Raw genomic sequence first — 17,045 nt, forward strand, 5'->3', positions numbered from 1 at the left:
ATTCCCCTGGCGTCTTGATACATAACTCAAAAAGCAAACACGAAACATATTTTTTTTTGCCATGAATATTAAAAAACAACCCAAGGCAAACTGCTATACCCGAATGTAAAGTAGCAAGTTTTGGGATTAATTAAAAACACCTATAATATACTTACTCGATAACTTGTAATTACGATATTTTTACTTAATGCTTGAGGTTCACATATTCAAAATAATGCTTTCAATTAGCATTCACTCACTGTTCTACCAATGTGCTTACACTTGCAAATTGCCCTTCTGGTTGAAAGCAATTGTTCTTTCAAGGCGGTAGGCAATTTTTCGTTCAATTTCTCAGATGTCTATAGCTTTTGAAATTGAGTTTTTATGTGCAGAGAATTGTGTTTTTGGTTATGGTGAAATCATACCATTTTATTGTGCTATATTTTTGGTGTTCTTTGATTTGGTTGATTTTTGACAACTCATACGTGCTATTTCTTGGTGAGTTGTTTATTTATTTTTATTTAATTTTGATACTTATTTCAGCTTCCCTAATGAATTTACGTACTCAAAAAAAATTAAAACAGACTGCAGAAAAATGGTTGAAAATGCGTTATAAATTTTTTCGAATAACTCATCGTCAAAAAAATTATCACGTGCAACCTGCGAAATTGCAACGTTGTGTAAGGGTAAAGAAATTTGATTCATTCGGCGCATCCTGTACTGATAAGGAAACAGCTGATTATAGCCAGCAACAGACGGCCGGAAAAAAACGAGTGCGACCAACTTCAAGACAGCCGTTGAACTACGATCAATGTTGCCAGACCTACAATCACGAAAGGGGTACATATAAGAACAAATTGAGGGACTTGGGATACAACTAATGGCCTGTATGCAGCTCTCAAGAAAACGGTCAAGAAAAGATTGCAATTATTTCGTGTGTGTGTCCAAGGAATTTTTAAGTTTTTGATACTTCACAGCCTGTTACCTCACTCCTTCCTCAAGAAATAATGGAACGGGCATATATTTCTGTTGCAAACCTGAGTTGCCTTGTGCCCTTTTTTCACAAAAAAAAACTTTAGAAAACCGTAGTAGAAAGCGTACTAAAAACAAAAAATTGATTTATTCGCTTAGGGAACAGCAAAACCGTTCGAAAATAAAAATTTAATATCACTTCATCAAATTTTTTATTTAAATATTTACAATGTTTTTCAAGTACATTTTTTTTTTATTTTATAAAAATGTTTTTCATGCTTTAGCCAAAACCATAAAACTAATTAAAACTTTCACACTTAATAAAATGTTTAGAAAAATGCAACAAATTTCCATAAAAAGTGTGGAGTATTTATTCTGAATTCTTGGATATGCAGTTACATGGCTAAAGTTTTACGCGGCCAAAAACCGCATACATCTTTGATACTTGTTTGCTGATTGCTTTTTCCCATACCAAAGTAAAAATGGAAAAAGGCCTCAACCGCCACTCCCCGCTCCGAATGAGGAAGGTTTGGCAACCCTAACTCCGATTGGTTTTCATTCAATAAAAAAAGGTAGTTGTTAAGTGGAAGATGGAGTTGCTGGATAACATTTAAAATAAAATTATTTGCAACTGGCTAGCAGTTAAGTGTAAGAAAATGGAAATAGACGGCAGCAAAGAAGTGGACCAAATACATCCGCAGTATTCATTTTTGCACTCATTAGTGGTAAGCACACAAATTAAAGAAAATATAGCATAATCCAAACGAAATCAAGAACTCTTCCTTTCACAGGCAGGGGGTGTAGCTGGTGTGGTTGTTGATATTGCGCTTTTCCCCATCGATACTGTTAAAACGAGGCTGCAAAGTGAATTGGGTTTCATGCGTGCTGGCGGCTTTCGTGGCGTTTATAAAGGTTTAGCACCCGCTGCTGCTGGTAGCGCACCAACTGCTGCGATATTTTTCTGTTGCTATGAAGGTTTCAAGCGTTATTTCAGCACTACTACCGGTGTGATCAATTCACCTTACGTACACATGGTTTCGGCATCTTGTGCTGAAGTTGTAAGTCGGAGGTTATGAAATACCTATTACATATACATATATGTATGCGCAGATGCTTTGATAAATATAAAACAACTGCATTCCAGCTAGCATGCCTGATCCGTGTACCCGTCGAAATTGCGAAACAACGACGTCAAACACTTGGCAATACACAGAAAACTACAGCACTACAAATACTTTGGCGTGCTTACAAACTAGAAGGGTTGCGCCGTGGTCTTTATCGTGGATTTAGTACTACGGTGATGCGTGAAATACCATTCAGCTTAATACAATTTCCCATGTGGGAATATTTTAAGCTACATTGGACTGCTACAACTGGCATGGATTCGACTCCTTTTACGGTTGCATTATGTGGTGCAATGGCTGGTGGTATTGCCGCAGGTCTCACTACACCACTAGATGTAGCAAAGACGCGTATTATGCTTGCTGAACAGGGCACGGCAACAAGAAAGTTGAATCCACGCACTGTGTTAGCGGCCGTGTACAGGGAACGTGGTTTTGCGGGGTGAGTGGAGGGTTAATATATAGTATGTAGATACACATATGTCTGTACATGATATAATCCTTTATTCAAACAATTTATTTCTTTCTATAGTCTTTTTGCCGGTTTTGCACCACGTGTCCTCTGGATCACTCTAGGAGGTGCATTTTTCTTTGGGTTTTATGATTTAACATTAAGACTTTTGCGTGGCACTGTAGCAGCGGATAATCCAAATATATAGCAAAGCAATAATTGATATGAAATCGCAAAGTTCTTTAATTTTAAGTCTATAGGCATGCCCTTAACAAACGTTCATATGTAATATGTACGTACATACATACATATCTTTATGTCCATGGTCCTGTGCAATAACGACACAATTCAAAAATTAAAAACCGTTACTACTGTTTAGTAGCTCATGTCTAATCCGTATTGAATCCATGTCTAATATTTGAACTTACTTTAGCAATCCTTACTGCTTCCTTAGTAAAGAATGGAAATGGAGTAGAGACAAGAGCCACTTAACAGTAGTAACAGTTTTTATTTTTTGAATTTTGAATGGTTATTGCACAGGACCATCGATGTGTGTAGAAACAGATATACTCAAATTAAAAATAATTGATTAGTTGTAAGAATCAATTTAATGCTTATTTATAATGTATTTTCTATTTTCATAGACTTTGGATCGAAGCAAAAATATATTTAGAATCTAGCTTAGTTTCCATAACGATCTTTGTCTTAATTTATGAGCATAGCGCGAGAATTATCTATGTATTTGAGTATCATGTGCTATTACGAAACATCAGGTGCAACAATTATAGCAGGTAAATTTTATGATTTGATAGTTTAATAGCTCTAATAACCGCTATTTTCGTCAAAGTTTGGTATGCTTGCTTAAGTGTATAGTTCCTTGCGAAGTGTACTTGCGTAACTCTGGGTAATATAAGAAAAAATGTAATATTACAAAATATTACAAAACGCAGAGAATATATCATTAAATTTTAAATGACTGCACTCACATTATCGATTTGTAGTTTCCCCTTCAGCAGACATTCGCTCGGATCGTCGAAATCATAATCGTCACCCTGCTCCATTGGCGTATCGGAATCGTCTTCAAGTGAATACTTGCGCTCACTTCTTCGTCGGCAATAGATACGAGCTAGGCGGCGTCTATTCCGCCCTATCAAGAATACCTGTACGTTGCCATGAAAATAGTGTAAAAATCGATAAGCATACATACATACATGCACTGCAAAGATGGACAGAAGCATTGATTTAGTTAAATACTCACTAGCGCTGATAAAGCCACAATAAGCAAAAGAACAGTGAGTGGAATTAAAATGAAGTGCCCACTATCGTCTGGCTCAATATCCGTATCCGCTGCATCTGTTGTTTTGCTTGTTGTAGCTGATGCAAGTGTCGTAGGCAGTAAAGTAGGTAAAGTTGAATTTGTATTTTGCTCTAGAAGATCGCTCGTCGTTGCTGCTAACGTGGAGGACATAAAGTTTTGCAAGGCTGTTACGTTTTCAGTCATTATTTCCTTGTAATTTTTAACACAAATTGTAAATCTCAGTATGTACTGAGTTGTAAATGCAATTCTCATGCAAGTGAAATGCACCCCAATTTTATTTGTTTACATAAATGACAGTTGGTGCAATACAAAACAAGGTTGCATTTGTGCAAAAACACCTTTGATATGGCATCGCCAATAAAAGCACGCTAAATGCTCGGACAGCTGTCACTGAACGAGCACGTACATAGTCTGTTCCAGTACTGCAGGCTGTACTCTCATGTTATAATGGGAGTAAAGAGCGAAATACACAACAGAAGCGGCTTGACAAACCGAGCGAAACATCCCTTTGCTTTAATCCATTTCAGTTGTCTATGGGCGTGGTGAAACGAATACAGAAGGTGGCGCTGATTGTGATACCGCTAACACTCCCTTGAAATTTTTGACAAAGGTGTGACGTCGTAGTACATTGTGTCTATTGCCTGCGTAATATACATATACATACTGACACATCTCTCTCAGCTCTCCCCAGCGGCAAATCTGTGACAGGCTAACCTAATATTCGCGGCTTGCGTTTTGGTACGCATGCCGTCGAATTTGTTTTTTTGCGTCACCCGAAATTGGCTTTCGTCAATGTCAAAACGATGTGTTTGTTGTAAACACGGCTAATTCATTTTACAACAAACACATCATTTTGACAATGGCTGCGTTTCTTTATACATTCCGGATAATCCCATTTCACAGCCTGAATAAACAGAATACGTAAATAACAGAATAAGTAAACAAAAAAGTTTATTCCAAACGTTCAGAATGAATAAAGAAATTCAGCCATTATTGTCTTGGCAATATTGTCCGGTGTTAACCCTAATGCCTTGGTTATAATGGAACGATACGCACCGTGCGTATCGTAACAAATCGCGGCGAATTCATAAGGATCTATTCAAGGCGAATTTATACAACATGGTGTCAAGAATGATAGAATACAAGATTGCNAAATAACAGAATAAGTAAACAAAAAAGTTTATTCCAAACGTTCAGAATGAATAAAGAAATTCAGCCATTATTGTCTTGGCAATATTGTCCGGTGTTAACCCTAATGCCTTGGTTATAATGGAACGATACGCACCGTGCGTATCGTAACAAATCGCGGCGAATTCATAAGGATCTATTCAAGGCGAATTTATACAACATGGTGTCAAGAATGATAGAATACAAGATTGCGCCGATCAGAGAGGATTTTTGAGAATAACTTTTGTGTGACGTCACACTGGTGCAATTGCGAGAGAGAAATGCCAAAACGTGAGCAAGAATGGAAGAAGAAGAAAAAATGTTGCAAAGAAAACGTAAACAAGTTGCACCAGTGTGACGTCATGCAAACAACGATTCTGTCAAATTCGTTAAGAGAGGAATAGCGGTCCGAGATCGGCGCAACCTTAGTATTCTCTCAATCGTGACATGGTGTTGATGGCGAGTTTAGATTTTCGCCGAGGTACGTCTTAATGTCAAAATGATGTGTTTGTTGTAAAATGAATTCGCCTTGTTTACAACAAACACATCATTTTGACATTCAGTAGTACCGCGGCGAAAATTTAATTCGCCATCAATACCACCTTGTATAAATTCGCCTTGGATCTATTGATTTTAGATTGTTCTGTTTTACGTTACGTTTACGTGCATTATAACCATTTGCATTCATTTCCCATACAATGGATAATTAAGTGAAAGTTCACTCCGTTCCGCTACTTCCATTATAACCCAGGCATAAGTTAATGTCAAAAAGATGCGTTTGTTGTAATATGAATTCGCCTTGTTTACAACAAAGACGTCATTTTGACATTAATAACTACCGCGGCGAAAATCTAAATTCGCCATCAACACCGCCTTGTATAAATTCGCCTTCTCTGAGTAGTGGAACAGACTAAAAGCGTTGTGAATTGATTTCTTGCAGGAAAAAGTTGAGGATTATTTCAATAAAACCAGGCAAACAATCGCGGAAAAGGCATTAATTGCCTTCAATTATGATGCAGTCCACGAAAAGCGAAACCGCCTTGCAGGAAAGCTCAACGGAATATGTTGATTTATCTGACTACTGTAGGCTGTGTCTGCAAGTGCCAGAGGAGTCTCAATTACTTGATCTACAACTTATCTACGATGAAGAAGAGAATCTTAGCTACTATGATTGCTTCACCGTTTGTACGCAAATAGATTTGCACGCTGGTGGTGTTAACGCGCCACATCAGCTGTGCAAGTCATGTGGCTTGGAGTTGCAGGTGGCATATGATTTTCACAAAAAAGTGGAGGAGTCTAAGAAGTTCTTAATGCAGTTGAATAAAACGGAACAACTAGATGAAGAATTCCTTTCGACGTCTCCGCCAATTGCAAAAGAAAGCTATGAAAATAGTAACGTTACGACGCCTACGCAAATTGAAAGTAACATACAAACAGTGACCGAAGACGTGGTCGAGCAGGCTGAAGACAAAACAAATGATCCACAACTCATACTAGCGCTACATGTTAACGATGCTGCAAATGAAAACGAAATAGCTAATAGTCAAGAGATTATTGCTGGCCACTTGGCGACGCCTATAGAATATGAAGCGTTGGAAGAACATATGGAAATGGAAGATTATCAATCGGTCGACGAGCTGGTCGATGAAGGTAATTACATACATACGTGTACTATTTAGAAGTTTAGTAGCGTAGTTTCCAAAAATAGTATTGACTTTACCGAATTTAGTAGCTAGTGGATTTAAATTTCACGAGATATATGTAAGTTTTATGTTAATTCGTGCGTATTCGCATGTTGGCATTAATGGAAGCCTCGTAGTTCGTAAAAGACGTTTGCAGCTCAACGAAATGCTTATTTACTTATAGAAATTGTTGTATTAACAAGAAAACTGGCACAATAGAGAAGTTTAGGGCTGTGTGATTGGGATTGTCTTCTATAAACAGGTTATAACGGTTCCAAAGATTTTGGGAAATGCTCCTTAAATTGCAAGTCGTTCTGCAAGCGTATGCGGGACTATTCGACTTAGTAGGATATACTGTGATGTAGACCACCACTGTCTATCTTGGTTGGTAGATATTTTTTGGCACGCATGTTCTACTACATCAAATGTAACTAAATTCAAGAATGGATAATACATAACTTTAAAATTTTAATACGAAAATACTTGTAATGTTTCCTCAATTGTTTATTGAATGATGTTAATTTAAAATTTAAATTCGTGAAAGTTAAAATTTTAAAGTTAACTAAGTTTGGTGTTGCATTATTAATTTTGTTGTTGTTTTTGTTTCTTATATAACTCATTGAATAAACAGATGCGGAAACAGTACAAATTCAAATTGATGACCAAGAGTACCTACTACAAAAGGTCAAATTAAATGAAAAGAATTTTACTGATGGGTTAATCGATGCAGCTTCAAACAAAAGTCCAGATGTGTCCAGTATAAAACCCTCAGAAAGTAAGTCAACGAGCGAAGAAAGTAATTCGGAATTTCAGAGTGATAACATTACTTTTGACTATGAAAGTACTGAAAGCGATATAGAATTAGTTAATGATAAACAAAATGAGGAACATGTAATAGAAAAGGAATCACCAACGAACAAACAGAATACTGAATCAAATGTCGAAATCGATGTCAAGTCTTTAGTGATTTCGAAAAAAGGAGAAATTAGGGAGCGACGTCGTTACAGTGGCAAATTTACCTGTGATTATTGTCAGAAAGTTTTCAAGAATCGATCACGTATGCTAACACATCGTCGCTCTCACGAACCGGATCGGCCGAAATTCGAATGCGAAGAATGTGGTCGTTTATATGCAACCAAACAGGCTAAACTTGTACATGTGCGTACGTTCCACAACAGAATCGGACACAAGTGTCCGATTTGTGGTAAAATTTACGTTATTGGAAAATTACTTGAAGTGCATATGCGCTTTCATACGGGCGATTTTCCATACGTGTGCGATATATGTGGTCAAAAGTTTGCACAAATGTGCCACTTGAATACACACAAGAATGTAAAGCACAACAGTGTACGCTACTCATGTGAACATCCTGGTTGTGGTAAATTTTTCACGTCATCATCATCGCTACGCAATCACGAATTTTCGCACACTTCAATGCCATTCGAATGTGCACATTGTAAACGTGGCTATCCGGCAAAGTCTAAGTGAGTTATATATGTACTTATCTACATAAATATTTTTCCTGATTATTACGTAGTAGAAGAATCTTATATACTGATGTGTTTATTTGTTGTAGATTAAAAGTGCACATACGACAGAAGCATGGCATCGAAGTGACGCTCGAACAATTGGAAGATATGCGTAAATTTCATGTGATGCGTTCCAGATTAAATTTAGTTAAAATTACTGAATAGATCTACAACTTAAAGCTATAAATGAATTAAACTTTAGTTTATACTAGTTTTATACATAACTATTTGTAGTAAGTGGAGTTTTTTTTATGAATACTAGTTGAAATCTTAAGTGTGAATGGATTAATTAGAAAGCTATTAAAATACTAGAAAATAAAAATATGTATATATTTTTTTTGTTTGAAAAAGTGTTAAGTAAATTAAGTAATATTGAACATATATTTTCATTATATTTAATAAAACTAACGCGGTGGGAAGTAAAGCCCATCAATTACTAATAAGTATTCAAGTCCTTATCTTTACCTTTCGGTATATGTTTGCATTACATTAATAATAATAATAATAGATTGGTGCTATACATATTTTTTATTTTATTCTGTTTTTATTTTTTTAATATTATGTTTTTATTTTTTATTTTCTTTATTCTGTTTTTTATTTATTTTTTTATTTTATTTTTTTTAATTTTATTCTGTTTTTATTTTTTTTCTGATTTGTTTTATTTTTTATTTTTTGATGTTGGGTTGAACCGAGCTTGAACCCAGGCCCAGGCTTGAAGGGCCTCTACGGAGTGTAAGCGTAACGGGTCCATTGGCCAGTGGCTTATGTACCATCGTAAACTTAAGGACTTTTAATTATAATGGCGAGAAATATCAAAACTACGGACATATATGTTTAAGAACACCTACAAATAATATCTGTTAAGACATCGATGTCGAGTATTCCGTATGCATTCATTAGCTAATTTTCAATTAATAAAAATGTATTGCTAAGAAAACCAATCTTTTTTGCTTTTGTTTTAAAATTTATTTGAATTTGAATTATTTTCTGTTTTCTCCCTTCCTCCCTAATTTGAGTAATGCGCAATATATCGTAACGAATCTTATTATATTAATGTCATAAATTTTATAAAGTTTAAAAACACTTTAAACGGTACACCAAAACCCCCAAAATATTTTAAACCATTTATTTTAAAATTTACACCATTTGGCAGTTGCGACACCTCGTGAACTCCCTAATTATGAGTTACTTGTTCATCTGGTAAAAAGTTAGCATCGTTGCCATCCATTTAACGGTTTCTGAGTTCTTTGTACGGTCTGAGTTTTTCTTTTAAGTGTCCTAATTTTGTATTCAACTTACTAACGCGTTACTTACACCCACATTTTGTAACACAAATTCTAGACATCGAAAAGGATCAGCATATCGCCGCATTCAAGATTGAAAAAGAAGAGCCTGTAATTTTACCTATAAAAATGCACGCCAACGAATCGCCGATAAAACCAACAATACTTGTAAATCTAGCACCGCCATCGGATGAGGATGATATTAATTTAAAGGAATACCTCTTTGAAAATCAAGATCTAATTCCGAAAGTCGAAGATCAATTCGATACGATGCCGCGAAAGCGTGGACGTCATCCACTTATCCCTGGTGGACCGCCATATCAGTGTGAATATTGTGACCATATGAGTCCATCGCGACAGCGCTTGGCATCACATCGACATCGTAAACATCGCTTCAATAAGCCATCTCATAAATGTGATGAATGTAGTAAAGAATTTTCAACGAAGCAACAACTGGAACGCCATCAGCAGCGTATAACCTGCCAAACTTATCCCATCTTCAAGTGTGAATTTTGCGAGAAAACCTGTATTGGTCGAGCGAACTATCAGATACATTTGCGCTTCCATAAGAAAATCTATCCATTTGTTTGTCACATATGCGCCAAGTCATTTATGTTGGCGACGCATCTCACCAACCATGTAAAAACGAAACACGAGGGACAGCGCTTCATTTGCGAACAATCAGGTTGTGGGAAAATGTTTCAAACATCGCATGCGCTTAAGAATCACACATATACGCATGTCAAGCAATTGCCCTATCGCTGTGACTACTGCCAGCATGATTTCCCAACCAAGGGCAGGTGAGTGAGAGAGAAGCTCTAATTAAAATTTTTGCTTCTTAAATACAAATGTATATTTTTAGATTGCGTTGGCATATAAGCAGAGTACATGCCATTGATCATACTCTCGAAGAGCTGGATTGTATGTTGGTTGCCAAAGAGATTGAGCTGAAAGCACAGTTGCAGCCTGCATTAGAACCTGACTCCAGTGCACAGATTGAAGAGATTAATGCTGATGAGCTTGCAGACTACTGATGCTGCTATATAAATATACTCCAGTTACGGATATGAAACATTTTATCATAAGTAGCGCAATTTTCGATAAAGAGAAAAATATTTCATATTTATTTGGATTTTTTCAATTTGTCCTGAGTCTACATTTAAAATAAATGCGCTAGATGACACATAACTGTGTGTAGAATAATATTACATATTAATTTTAATTATATAGATTTGCCTAAGTTTAGTTTTTGCTCTGCCGGCATAAAAACTGCTGAGGTTACTTAGCCAGAAACTATTTTGGGTCGCTCTGATAGCTTACACCCGACTGACGTGCGGGTCTAAGTTTTAGCTTTATTTGTTTAATTTTTAACCGACTTCACTAAAAGGAGAAGGTTATCAATTCACCGGAATATTTTTTTGTTTTTTTTTTTTGTATGTATGTTGCTGCATAACTTTGGACCACCTTAGCCGATTTTTAGACTTCCTTTTTGTAAGGAAAGGTGTTACCTCACAGGTAGTCCCATACTAATTTGGTTTAAATCCGATCATTGGATCATGAAGAAATTACCGACTATCTTAAAGTTTTTTGTGAGAATTCAAGTCGTTTTTGTTTTTTTCTTAAAAATCACTTTTTTTAATATTTTAAATATATTTTACTTAGTACTTGTAAAAGTTTGTTTATTATTAATAATGTATCATTTTTCGCTTACATACAAACTCATTTGTGTAGCTTAAGGGGTGGTGTTGCAACAGGTGTAACGAAGAACTTTCAATGCCATTTAGAAAGAAAAAATGTATTTGTTTTGGGAAACGCATCTTTTCAAATAAAAAACATACTTTAAACTTTTAGCCACTGTATTTTTTATTTTACTTTATTTTATTTATTTATTTTTTTCATTTATTTTATTTTATTTTATGCTTTATTTTACTTTATTTTATTTAAAACTAATGATCTTTGGGGTCTCGGCTGCAAGGGTGTAGTAGTTTAGTTAGTTTTCATTTATAACAGATTTTTATCCTTTTATTCGATTTTTTAAATAATTTAGTTTGAAATTCAAAAAGACAAAATACAATAAACGGGTTTTATGTTGTTTTTGAGTGAAGTTTTACTTCTATTAAATTTTCAGTACAAATGGAGTACCTTTTAGTTGAAGAGCTCGATTCGGTGTCTGCTGAAAGCATACTACCCCACTCTGTCCTTTACAGCAACGATAATACAAATAGTAACTCTCTGGCCGGTTCAACTTCCAAATCAGAAGGACTGTCTATTCACTCAGATGCAACACCGCTCAGCGATTATACTACTGGTGAGAGCAAAAAGGACAATGAGTTGAGCGAATATACACAAAGTCAAATTGAAGAACAAAACAGCCCACCCTCATCGCGCGCCTGTACGCCTGATCTACCAATAAAAATAATTCATCCACATCGTGCTGGCCGCATCGCCTGCGATTTTTGCCAGAAATCGTTTACCAGCCGTAGCAAAATGCTTTCCCACCGACGCATGCACGAGCCGGATCGACCGCGCTTCAATTGTACCTTTGAGGGCTGCGATCGTTCTTATTTATCACGTCAGTCGTGTGAGCTACACTACAAACAGACACATTGCTCGCGCGATGACTTCCTACCGTTCAAGTGTCAGCTGTGTAACAAAGCGTTCTCGGTACCACAAACGCTGGAGGTGCATATGCGTTATCATACGCGTGAATTTCCCTACGAATGTCAGCATTGCCATCGCAGATTTGGACAAAAAGGACATCTGACGACGCACATGCATGTTAAACATAATAATTTGAGATACATTTGCCCGGAAACGGGTTGTGGCAAAGTATTCAAAAATACGATTTCGCTGCGTAACCATAGCTTTTCACATACGGGTATGCCTTTCCGGTGCGCCTACTGCGATAGGGGCTATCCGCAGAAGTCGAGGTAAGTAACTACGTTTTTTTTTTTTTTGCGTGCAAATATCGTATGCGTTAACCTAGGAGGAAATTTGTAACTGCGTCTTTTGTAACCCAGCATAAAATCGGTAATTTTTTCTTGTGTTCACAAATAAACATCAGGGCTATTTCAGGAGCACTTTGCATGGAGTTTAGGACGATTTCACGTCGATAGTTTGGGATCATTTCGGGACTGGTTCATCACTATTTAAAGACCATTTCGGGATAATTTTGGGACTATTAATGGACCATTTCCGAACCATTTCAAAACTTGATCGAGATCATTTCGGGACAAGTTCACAAATTTTCGACCATTTTGGGGGCAGTTCAGGACCTTTTGTGACTATTTCAGAAAAATTTCAGGATTTGTCGGAATCAGTTCAGAGCTAGTTCGTGATCATTTCGAGACCGTTTCGGGTCCTGTTCATGAACATTTCTTGAATAGTGCACAACTATTTGACGAGCACTTGGAACTAGTTCTGGACCATTTGACGCTAGTTCAGGACTATTTCGGAACTAGTTCCAGCCTAGTTCGGGACTAGTTTGGGATTATTTTGGGACTAGTAAGGGACCATTTCGGGATCATTTCAGGGTAGTTCGAAACTAGGCGTGAAATGATCCTGAAATATTATCGAAGTGTTTTTGAAAAAATCGTGTACTGGTCCCGACAAATTGAATAAAGTGAAATGAAATTATTTTTTAATTTCTAAGCTAAACTATTTGTGAACATACAGACATATGTATGTAGCTGAATCGTCTAACGCTTTTCCAAGCCGTACGCAGATATTTACACATCAATTTTTATGTGTACCTGGTACTCACGCCTTTTTTTTATGTGATTTTGTTTATTTTGATATTCTCTTTCCTTTTCAGGCTCAAAGTTCACTTGAAACTGAAGCATGAAATTGATATGCCCGTTGAGGAATTGGAATCGATGCGTAAACTGAAAAATACTCATACTCGCATTCGTCATGCAGTCGTAAAGGTGGCAAGCACCTCAGATGTTATGTCACAAGTTAAGGCGGATGACTTAGATGTCGACGACCCCGAAAGTGGTGTATATTTTGAGGATGTTGGGGAAGTTGAGGTGGATATGTAACGACTGATTATATTTGTTCGTTTTGACTTAGACGCCAAGGGGATGAAAAGCATTCGAAGGATTGTAGTACGAGTATATGGTGCTCAAGATTAACTAACGCTGCATTTTTTTGTATATAAACGTATACATTCATTAATATATAACACAAAAAGTCTGAAATGAATTATTAGAAGTACAAAGGTATAATTAAGTAAAAAGTATTTGAAATACTTCTTTGTTGATGTACATATCCGCGTATCGTCATTCTGCCATGCCGCGTAACTGACATTGGCTGCCAAAAATTGGATTTGTTCACTCAAGCTCTTGACTCAATCTTTATCCATTCGCCCTGAAATATTCTAGCCAGAAGTGCGATTGCTTAATAAAAAAGAGGACCATTTTGAAATACGAGTGTTTTTACTCTCTATAAAATAATTTATGCAACCTCACATACGCGGTTTTGCTTTATCTTGATACGCGGTTTTGCATTTTGCTGATACGCGGTTTTGTACTTTAAACGACGATATGTAGATGGCATGAGCCAAAATATGTATCTTAAAATCAGTTGAATATGAATAATAGATTTGATTGTACATAATGATGCATGTACATACATATAAAGAAAGAAATATATGACCAACAACATGTTTTCACTTTAAATAAATTAATAAGAATGTATAGGCTAAGTGGAAGGTGCTCATTTCCTCTACACAAAAAATAATTGTCGAACATACTTTGTATGAAAGAACCTGCGCGAAAAAAATTGCCAAAAATCAACGCGATTTTCTAGCAACTTCAAACTTGCACTTTGTTATACTAAAATTTAATGGGCTATACAAAATCATGTTTGGAATTTTTCTTAAAATCTGATTATAAGTGTTAGAAATTCAATTTTTATAACTGTATATGGTCGTACACAAAGAAGCGATGAGTGACATTTTGACCAGATTCGGTTTTTTCTTTTGTTTATTTTTAACCGACTTCCAGAAAAGGAGGTTTTCAGTTCGTCGGAATATATCTATTTTTTTATGTATGTTACCGCATAACTTTGGACCACGTCATCCGATTTCGATAATTCTTTTTGCATCGGAAATGTAGTGTCTCAGAGGTGGTCCCATACTAATCTGGTTTGAATCCGAAAATTGGATCATGAAATATATATATATATATATATTTAAGTCGGATTTTTTTTTGCTAAAAATTACTTGTACTTGTACAAAAAATTATAAGAATTAAATAATCTTTAATAATTACACCCACAAATTTTAAACTTTTTATTCAGAATTTAAAAAAAAACTGTAGGTATGCAGTTTTATAGACCATTAAATTTAAAAGTGAAAATTTCAAGACGTTAGGAGTTCGCGTTGATTTTTAATAATTTTTTTTGGATGCCGGTGCTAGGCATTTTCTTCCATCTGAAATGCACTTACCTCAGATTTTTCCCATATAAAAGTAAGTTGGAATTTTTTTCATATTTGGTAATAACTCAGATAATAGTGAATTAGGCGCAGCTTTATCAAAATGAAGAATTGTTGAGTACCTCATACCTAAATTTAGAAACAGAAAGTGCATTTTTACTGTAAAAATGTACCACTCGTGACGATGAAATGACCCATATGTATATGGGGAAAAACACTTTCCTAGAGATGGTATAGAATTCTTAAAATCGTTATTTTTCGATCACAAAACTGCTTCTCTTCAGGAGACTCTCAATAATAATACCCAATGATTTAATTATTTAACCATCTTTTAATATAAAGTATTTTTTATAGGTCTCCTCACTTATCTGCCCATTTGTGGCTTCTACAAGATATTAGCTTCTATAGGAAAAAATCTAACGAATTTCATGCGAAGAATTTCATCATTGGCTAAGAGTGGCAAGGAAAGTAAAACTTTGCTGATTCTAGTACAACCAAAAAATATAAAGAAACAATTTTACGTTTCTATCAAAAATTTATCAGCTAATAAAAACGTATGTATGTATACACGAATATAGACTACATAAACATTCTACTTATTATAATAGGTAGTAAAAATTATGTTTGGCCTATGGCGGGGAGCACTGTGCAATAGTTCCAATACCGGGACTGGTATCCTATCGACGATTGTGTATATGTTAAATTTCTATATACATACATACCATATTCTACTCACAAAATCTAAAGAATAAAGATACTCTCCATTATGTGTGAGTTTTACTACATTTTATTGAAACAATAATCTTATTTTTTTACCATAAATACACCCACACACGCACATACATTACGTACATTTTAAATCACTTAAGCGCGCATTATCGCTTACAGTTACGATAAATACGAACTCTCAAAAACATCATGCAATATTTATATACAAACATACTAAGTATTAAAATTCTACATTATTTACGTCATACTACATACCATACGTACTCGTACTTATGTATATAGGTATGTATCACCGAAAAAAAGTTCGTAAAAGAAACCATAAACAAAATTGTTTAAGCATTTAAATATAATACTAGATCTATGCATACACGCACATAACTATATGTACATACTAGAGGGCTGCATGAATGCATTCAAAACGGCTTTTGAATTATTCATATACAAAACGAATTACTGATTTTGGCTTCAAATTTTTTTTGAATTTGAGTGAATAGCTGTTCTGATATTTGTGTCGACATCACAATATTCAAACAAAGTGAAAATAAATTGAATTGAAATAAATGACAATTTTGTGTATGAATATCCAAAAATATTTTTTCTATGCACATATGTACAAACATACAATGTATGTATGTATGTATTGCTGCGCTCCTATTACGTAAGAAAAAACTTGTTTGTAGAAAGAAACTTTTACCGAACTGAGTTTGAATGATTTGAATGTTTTCCATTCATTCATTCACATTCTTCCATTTGAAGGTAGAAAATATAAAACAAAATGTATATTCATAACTTACAAAATTCCAAACGCTGAGTGTTTTGTATGTGAAGTAAAATATTCAAATCTACTGTACTCTGTTTGTCTAGAAGTTTGAATGAATTCATGCAGCCCTCTAGTACATACCAATAGCCGCCTGGAATACACTTTTTTATGCATGCATGTATGTACATATGTTTATTTTATATGTATTTATTTAGGTAAATGCATCATAAATGCTTCTCAATTTCTATTCTTTGGTATTTTGATAAACTGCTACGGCAATTGTTTTTGTACTCGACATTTTGAGGTAGCAGACATTGTATGTAGGTATGTATGTTTGTAAATACATATTGTTGCACTTAAAGCTAATAGATACATCTAAAAAATGTACACACACTTAAACATACATATTAAATAGTAAATATTTTGTCGTAGAACTACACGCTCAACCACTTGGTGGTGTGAAAATACATATCGATGCGTTTAAGTATATAAATATGTGAGTATGTATGTATGTAGGTATGTTCGGTGCCCTCAGTGATTTACTGTTAGCGGTATAGCTTTGCCCGAAGATTCATCTAAAAGGAGGAAAACAAATTGTTAATTTTATTGAAATGACC

At 35.2% G+C, this 17,045-nt stretch overlaps 4 protein-coding genes across 6 annotated transcripts in view; 2 read left to right on the forward strand and 2 right to left on the reverse strand.

Moving 5' to 3' along the window:
* The first annotated feature begins 1,468 nt into the window (after positions 1 to 1,468).
* On the forward strand, positions 1,469 to 3,217 carry LOC108369577 (S-adenosylmethionine mitochondrial carrier protein homolog). Its single transcript, XM_017624714.1, has 4 exons — positions 1,469 to 1,676; positions 1,743 to 2,009; positions 2,096 to 2,514; positions 2,605 to 3,217. The coding sequence occupies exons 1-4, from the start codon at positions 1,608 to 1,610 to the stop codon at positions 2,729 to 2,731; spliced, it is 882 nt and encodes a 293-aa protein (XP_017480203.1). The 5' UTR covers positions 1,469 to 1,607; the 3' UTR covers positions 2,732 to 3,217.
* On the reverse strand, positions 3,096 to 4,120 carry LOC108369586 (uncharacterized). Its single transcript, XM_017624725.1, has 3 exons — positions 3,782 to 4,120; positions 3,510 to 3,683; positions 3,096 to 3,423 (listed from the first exon to the last, which is right to left on the reverse strand). The coding sequence occupies exons 1-3, from the start codon at positions 4,091 to 4,093 to the stop codon at positions 3,385 to 3,387; spliced, it is 525 nt and encodes a 174-aa protein (XP_017480214.1). The 5' UTR covers positions 4,094 to 4,120; the 3' UTR covers positions 3,096 to 3,384.
* Positions 4,121 to 5,883: 1,763 nt separating this feature from the next.
* Positions 5,884 to 13,945, forward strand: LOC108369534 (zinc finger protein 182). Of its 3 annotated transcripts, none has more exons than XM_017624656.1 (3): positions 5,884 to 6,658; positions 11,631 to 12,432; positions 13,317 to 13,945. In XM_017624656.1, exons 1-3 carry the CDS (start codon positions 6,019 to 6,021, stop codon positions 13,540 to 13,542), a joined length of 1,668 nt encoding a protein of 555 aa, XP_017480145.1. In that variant the 5' UTR covers positions 5,884 to 6,018; the 3' UTR covers positions 13,543 to 13,945. The 3 variants fall into 3 exon arrangements, with proteins under 3 accessions (XP_017480145.1, XP_017480161.1, XP_017480152.1); XM_017624672.1 differs by lacking the exons at positions 11,631 to 12,432; positions 13,317 to 13,945 and adding exons at positions 9,561 to 10,302; positions 10,365 to 10,904; XM_017624663.1 differs by lacking the exons at positions 11,631 to 12,432; positions 13,317 to 13,945 and adding exons at positions 7,322 to 8,174; positions 8,267 to 8,695.
* A 2,632-nt stretch (positions 13,946 to 16,577) lies between these two features.
* Lgr3 (Leucine-rich repeat-containing G protein-coupled receptor 3) overlaps positions 16,578 to 17,045 on the reverse strand; it is a 51,509-nt gene continuing 51,041 nt past the window's right edge. The window contains exon 13 of the mRNA XM_017624735.1: positions 16,578 to 17,003. Coding sequence (XP_017480224.1) covers positions 16,960 to 17,003 — 44 coding nt within the window. The 3' untranslated portion in view covers positions 16,578 to 16,959. The remainder of the gene's footprint in view (positions 17,004 to 17,045) is intronic.

This window comes from Rhagoletis zephyria, unplaced genomic scaffold (assembly GCF_001687245.7).
Source record: "Rhagoletis zephyria isolate East Lansing unplaced genomic scaffold, Rhagoletis_zephyria_1.1 Rzeph_scaffold_00059, whole genome shotgun sequence".
In the NCBI taxonomy this organism is placed as follows: domain Eukaryota; kingdom Metazoa; phylum Arthropoda; class Insecta; order Diptera; family Tephritidae; genus Rhagoletis; species Rhagoletis zephyria.

Coding starts and splice junctions, on each gene's coding strand:
- LOC108369534 (XM_017624656.1), top strand. CDS start 6,019: ATGATGCAGTCCACGAAAAGCGAAACCGCCTTGCAGGAAAGCTCAACG. Junction 6,659..11,630: donor CGACGAGCTGGTCGATGAAG/GTAATTACATAC, acceptor TTAAATTTTCAG/TACAAATGGAGTACCTTTTA. Junction 12,433..13,316: donor GGCTATCCGCAGAAGTCGAG/GTAAGTAACTAC, acceptor TTTCCTTTTCAG/GCTCAAAGTTCACTTGAAAC.
- LOC108369577 (XM_017624714.1), top strand. CDS start 1,608: ATGGAAATAGACGGCAGCAAAGAAGTGGACCAAATACATCCGCAGTAT. Junction 1,677..1,742: donor CATTTTTGCACTCATTAGTG/GTAAGCACACAA, acceptor TTCCTTTCACAG/GCAGGGGGTGTAGCTGGTGT. Junction 2,515..2,604: donor AGGGAACGTGGTTTTGCGGG/GTGAGTGGAGGG, acceptor TTCTTTCTATAG/TCTTTTTGCCGGTTTTGCAC.
- LOC108369586 (XM_017624725.1), bottom strand. CDS start 4,093: ATGAGAATTGCATTTACAACTCAGTACATACTGAGATTTACAATTTGT. Junction 3,684..3,781: donor TTGTGGCTTTATCAGCGCTA/GTGAGTATTTAA, acceptor GGCAACGTACAG/GTATTCTTGATAGGGCGGAA. Junction 3,424..3,509: donor GGAAACTACAAATCGATAAT/GTGAGTGCAGTC, acceptor TATATTACCCAG/AGTTACGCAAGTACACTTCG.